Source organism: Primulina tabacum, chromosome 13 (genome assembly GCF_025594145.1).
Source record: "Primulina tabacum isolate GXHZ01 chromosome 13, ASM2559414v2, whole genome shotgun sequence".
Taxonomy (NCBI): Eukaryota; Viridiplantae; Streptophyta; class Magnoliopsida; order Lamiales; family Gesneriaceae; genus Primulina; species Primulina tabacum.
The window spans coordinates 31333392-31339730 of NC_134562.1; the positions used below are offsets into that span (position 1 = coordinate 31333392).

The 6339-nt window shown below is 31.3% G+C and overlaps 1 protein-coding gene across 1 annotated transcript; it reads right to left on the reverse strand.

The window, feature by feature from the left end:
• Positions 1–1916: 1916 nt before the first annotated feature.
• Positions 1917–4556, reverse strand: LOC142522680 (WAT1-related protein At5g64700-like). The gene is made up of 7 exons (XM_075626213.1): positions 4289–4556; positions 4028–4090; positions 3717–3833; positions 3330–3582; positions 2746–2904; positions 2455–2606; positions 1917–2204 (listed from the first exon to the last, which is right to left on the reverse strand). The coding sequence occupies exons 1-7, from the start codon at positions 4459–4461 to the stop codon at positions 2075–2077; spliced, it is 1047 nt and encodes a 348-aa protein (XP_075482328.1). The 5' UTR covers positions 4462–4556; the 3' UTR covers positions 1917–2074.
• Between the last annotated feature and the right edge of the window lie 1783 nt (positions 4557–6339).

Here is a 6339-nt window from a genome sequence, read left to right on the forward strand (position 1 = left end):
GACATATTTCGTATAACATACAATATAAACATAAAAATAAGTATAGTATTGACACTGAAATTCATCTATTTTACATGATTTACTGATATTATTCCTTAATTTTTATTACTCTAAAGGAGCGAATCACGCCGTGTAAGGGTCATAAACTTATCGCATGTAAGGATTATAACTCATATCTAGTTGAATCATCACAGTGACAAAACGTAGGATAGTTCTTAATTGTATCACAAGAAAAGAGAAGAAGAATCATAATAAAGCTCGATCGAACTTTAAAAAACGAAGATACTTCATATATGAATTTAATCTCTTAAAATATAAGTTCACTTAAAAGAACAAGTATGCCTACTAATATACAATAGCTCACTTACCTTAATCTTGAATGAAGAAAACGTGAGAAGGGTAGCTTGGATCGAAAATATCTTGGAATCTTGCTTAAATTCAGACAGTGTTTGGACTTCGGCTTGTAAAATCTTTGAAATCTCTACAGCACTTGGAGAGCAGAGTGTCAAAAATATGATGGAGTTTTAGATGTGATTTCGTGAATGAGGTGATGCCTTAGTAATAGAAGTGTGGGAGCTATCTTGATCACATGTTATCTGTAAGAAATAGTGTTCGACATATATGTAAAAATATATCAACAGTAGTGTAAAATTGTAAATTTGTGTCTTATCAGAATTAGGTGTTGTGTCAAATGTTACAACACTTAAGACAACATGCAGCGGAATATTATATTTTGTAACACAAATTCACTTTAAATAAATTGATGGACAATATTAAATTTACACAAGTATTTACCTCAGGGCAAAAATTAATCATTAGAAAATCACAACGTTTACAAAAACCTATCATTAATGATTAAGACTAAAATCAATTTCCTCAACACGTTAAGAAAATAAAAGCTTTCTAAAACAACCAACAATAATAAAACATCAACTAAGAAAGCACAAAAAACGTGATGCCAAAAGAGGAGCCACGAAAATGATCTTCAGCCAACTTCGTTACGGATGTTGTCTGCAGATGTCCCCAACATTCAAGGCAACACGCGATCACCACTCTTCAAAACAGCACGATCATTGATGACTTATTTCTCTGATATTCACGGCGTGCACAAGTGCGTATATGTATGTTTGTGAGGGAAGAAGCACGCAATTAGGTCCTTGATCTCTTATTTGTAGTTGTAGATTTTTTCTTCACAAGAAAACATATTTCATAAGGAAAGTCGGAGTTTAATTACAAATAAACTCTATTTAACCATTGATATCATATCTTATTAAATCATTATAATAAATATCATATCTAGAATATATTTCCATAATTATCTCATTATTTTAGAAAGGCAAAATCATATTAAATATTGAATCAATCAACAAGAAAAAGATATTGTTAGAGAAATAATTTAAATCAAGACATTTTATCAATTAAATTCGAAAATATTATTTCCCTTCATTATCTTCGCGTTCAAAGTTTAAATCTTGAAATTCGAATTAGGGATAGATATGATCAAAGATTTGATTTTTTGATCTTCTTGAAATCTTTTATCATCATGATAATCATATTTCGAAAACTTGACATGCTAAAATCAATTTTTCATGTGCTTGATAAGCCAATCTTGATACTCAAATCTCCCCATCTTGAAGTATATATTTATATACATGGATCTCTATTTATATATGCACATACATGCATAATTTTGAATTTTCTGTTCACTATCTTGTCTAGAAAATCTTCAATCTTGAAGCACTTATCTTGATAAAATTTCGGTTTGTGTATATATCCCTATACATGACTTTTTTATTTTTTAGGATCATAATTCCTTATCTTGAAGATCTTTATATTGTAGCATACATTTGATCCATATCTACAATTTTCAAAATTTGTATATTTATCTAGGCAAAATTTCGAACTCCTTGGGGCACAATTTCATGCCAACTTAAAAATTTACTCAGTACAAAATCTCGACATTATCTAGTATCATTTCGAATTTAGAAATATTCAAAGTTGGAAATTTGCGGGTTTTACAAAGATAACATCTAACAACCATCATCCATGTAATCGCAATTCTATTCCTTTAATGCTACACTAGACATGAAGCCTTTTCGTCAACAACTTTTGGATTGCATTCTCGTTTTGCAATTTCTTCTTCCTTCATCTTTCCCCATAAGACACAATAAAGCCCTCCAACCAGCAGAATTCCTCCCAAGACACTACAAATACCGTCAATTGTAGAAGCATGTAGTTTAGCTCAAGCTCAAAGTATCTATACTATATATACTATTCCGGCTATCAAGTATTCAAACAGGTAGCGCACGACGAATATAACGAGAGGACTATGTGAATCTATTTATTTGCAATTTTATAAAATTATTAGTTTCGTGCTTCATCTGCCTTACATGAAATTCTAGCTAAAAGCTAATATTATCAAAAAAAAAAAAAGACAATAATGTGTATATATACCTTCCCAAACCGATAATTTCTCCGCATACGAGTGCGGATATAGTGATTGTGAAGATCATGATCAAAGGAGTAGTCATGACTAGGAAGATTGGACCTTTCTTCTCTATAACCCATGCTTGCAAGTAGAATGTAACACCAGTCACCACTACTCCCTGTCAACATATATATGTAACAATAATTAAAAAGAATATGATCCTTAGGTTTAACAAATTAAGTTAAATCTTGTGACAATGCTTTTGTTTTGTAATTAGCTTAAAAGAGAATATATGATAATTATTTAAAGTGACTTACACAATAGAATATCGATAGAAGTTGGACGTCGAATCCGAGTTTCCATTGAGTTAGATCTCTTGCAAAAACGAGTGCCACAAGGAATGACTGTATTGTGCTCAACAAGCACTGCAGAGTCGTCAACAGCAGCTTCGAAGGAAACCCTTTTAGTAATCTACCCTATATATAAATATATATATTTCAGCGTATTTCAGTATGGAATAATAAGTGAAATTACCGAAACAACGTTCGACCATCTCGTTTCTTACTTGATCGAAGAATGAGTTATTTTAGGTATCTCTAGGGTTTCTATGTGATTCATGATGTCATGTGCATCAAATATTTGTGCAACAATCAAATTAGCTATATTAAATTAATCACTTTTGGAATCTATAATATTATATGTCGTTTCCTTGGCTAAAACTTATATATATCAGATATGCTTAGGTATCAGTAGTTTATAATGAAATTAATATGTATTCAGCCAGTGAACCAACTCGATTTGTTTGTACTCTTATATGAATTGCATTTAAATCCATGAGTTCATTGGAAATACGAGGAGAATTAAGCGCATAGATTTAGATAAATAACATATAATAATTAACCTGTAATAACAGCCATAATGCCCAGGTTACGTTGGAAAGCATCATGAGGAAGACACCTTTAACCCAAGAATCAGCAGCAGGAGCTTGTTCTTGTTGCATTTCGCCGATGCGACTACTGATCAAGTGATGGTGCACCAATAGTTTCAAGAGAGGTCCTTTGAAGAAAGCAATCGTCGCTACTCCGGCAATGCATATTATTACTCCGCCAAGTTTCATTATCCCGGGACCTGTCCTTAGTTTTACGCTTTCCATCCTGTGAGTTCAGGTACACCTTATAAGTATCATATCTGACAGCAGAATTGCTGTTGCTTTTAAATTAAATTGGTTTCCTTCTATTTTCCTCAACATGAAAATGATAAATAATTTGTAAAGGTTCTTTAACTTTACCTTAATAGAACAGCAAGAAAGAAAGTAATAATAGGAAGAGTATTTGAAGTAGCAGCTCCCAAAGATGCAGATGTGTATTTCAAAGCTACACCAACAATGTTTAAGCTCATTGTGATCCTGCAAATTATCCAACTCATTAAACTTTCTATACGAAAACCGACGATTTCATTTAACATAAGATCTATTTAGTATTGAAACTCATGTATGAATCTATTGAAACTAGCTAATTAACCAAAAAAAAACACTTAATTGACTATATTCTTGTTAATTTACAAAAAAAAATGGTAATGTTTCTGAAACTAAAGACGTACCCAATCAGTGAAAGTAGGAATATCTTGATCGTCAGGGAAAAGGATAGAGGTGGAGCGCTTTTCCTGAAAGTAGAATCAAATTAAAATATACCAAAATTCTATTGCCATTCAGTTCATCAAGCATATATAAACAAGATACGATTTTATTGCAAATAAAACTCCCACACTAAAGATTCTGATCATCGTGAATCATGAACAAGAAGATCACGAGAAAAATTAAACTGCATATTCAATAAAAATTATTGAATACTGTACAATTACCTCTCTAAGATAATGGTGATGGGGACTAAGAAAAGAGTAGCAGCAGCTTGTCTGTAGAAGACAAACACACAGGTGTTCATACCCACATCCAATGCAAGTTTTGTGAGCAAGAAATAGCCTGCGTATATCAACTGTATCAACATAACTACCAAATATGGCTTCTTTCCCCTCATTATTATTATTATTATTTTCTCTTCAATATATATTTGCGCAAACAAATTGAATAGGGCTGTTGGTAATCATTTACAGGAGGTCTATATATATATATATAAGTAGCTGGCTGTGTAAGCTACATACTACTAGGGATTCTTTCTTTTTAAATAGTTATTCACGTGCATGATTACATATATATATATATATATACACACACACACATATATATATAGTCTTTTGTTTTGGGTTCCGTCTCCGACTTGTTATGGGTAAGTCTTGGTTTTGTAACTTTTCTTTTAGTTGGTTTTTTGTCATATATCGTCGAAGCTAGTGTTGATGTGGTGTAGTAAAAATGTTAATGAGATATTGAAAAATCGTTGATACTTTGGATAAAAATGAATAAAAACAATAAAATAAATCTAATTTATTGGATAATTACCAAATTTTGATGTGGTGTAGTAAAAATGCTGACAAGACATTGAAAAATCGTTGACACTTTGGATAAAAATGAATAAAAACGACGAGTTATGACGAGTTATGAGACAAATACATAAAAGTACATGACAATTCAGAATACATAATTGTCTATTTTTCCATTTTTGGACATGAACATTTGGATACTATAGTTCAATTTCATTTAAATTGCGCTTGGTTGATAAATTTGATTTGCATTAAGAGATTTGATTTGAGAAAATGATTCGATAAATGAATTTCAAATTATACACATCTTGGATGTATTTTCAATCCACATGATATTATCGAAATTATTTAACTTTTAGGATAAATCAAAGCCTTGTTTCTTAACAATTATAATAATAAAAAATTTGTACATAAATTTCGCTTCGCCAACTTGCTAATTAACCATGTATTAAAAAGTTTTATTGCACTAATTCGCGGTGATTGGTGAGCTAGTGGCGGACATGATTAACCATAATAGGTGCCTTTTTGGGGCGTGACATGACCAGTGATTCGAATTAACAACTAACAAGGATTCGATAAATTAAAGTTAATTATTCTTACTTTACCCCCTCGGTAATTAAATTGCATTGAGATATATGTGGCGGCTATATACATTACTTTAGACAAAAAATTGTGTGAGACGGTTTCAGGGGTCTTATTTTGTGAGACGGATCTCTTATTTGGGTCATCCATGAAAAAGTATTAATTTTTATGCTAAGAGTATTACTTTTTATTGTGAATATCGGTAAGGTTGATCCGTCTCACAAATAAAGATTCGTGAGACCGTCTCACAAGAGACATACTCATTACTTTAAGCATATTTAATTTATCCGATAAATTCAATTGAAAATAGTAAAAAAAAAAAATTGTCTTTCTTTGAATTTAGTATTAATATTAACGGATTTCAAATGTATTCAACATAGCTGTCTTTCGAAATCTAGATTTTCGTTCACATGTATCAATGTTTTCCATCGAAACACAACATTACTCTAGCCTCAACTTTATTTTTGAGAACTGGTGATATCAATGAAGGGATTTTGTCGATAAAATGTTCATGTTCCGCATGTGAAAAAAGGATGACTTGTATAGAGAAAGGAGAAGACGGTAGGTTTTTTGGAAAACTAGATGCCTACCTACAGTCCCCATGTGTGATTCCTTATTATTACAATTGGATTAGGTTTCTAAGAGTCGTCCTAAATAATTGTACTATATAGGCTTATGAACTGAAATTTATTTTTTAAAAAAAGAAATGAACAAGTACGTTATAAAATTACACTTTTGAAAATATATATATATATAGTTTTGCTATGTTGTCCATTAATCGTGCTCATTTATGTGCCCACCACTGAGGCGACAATTATCTATTAGACATATAATTTTGATACAGTTAATCACATCCAATAGTTGAATGTCACCTCAATGATGGACACGATTGGTAT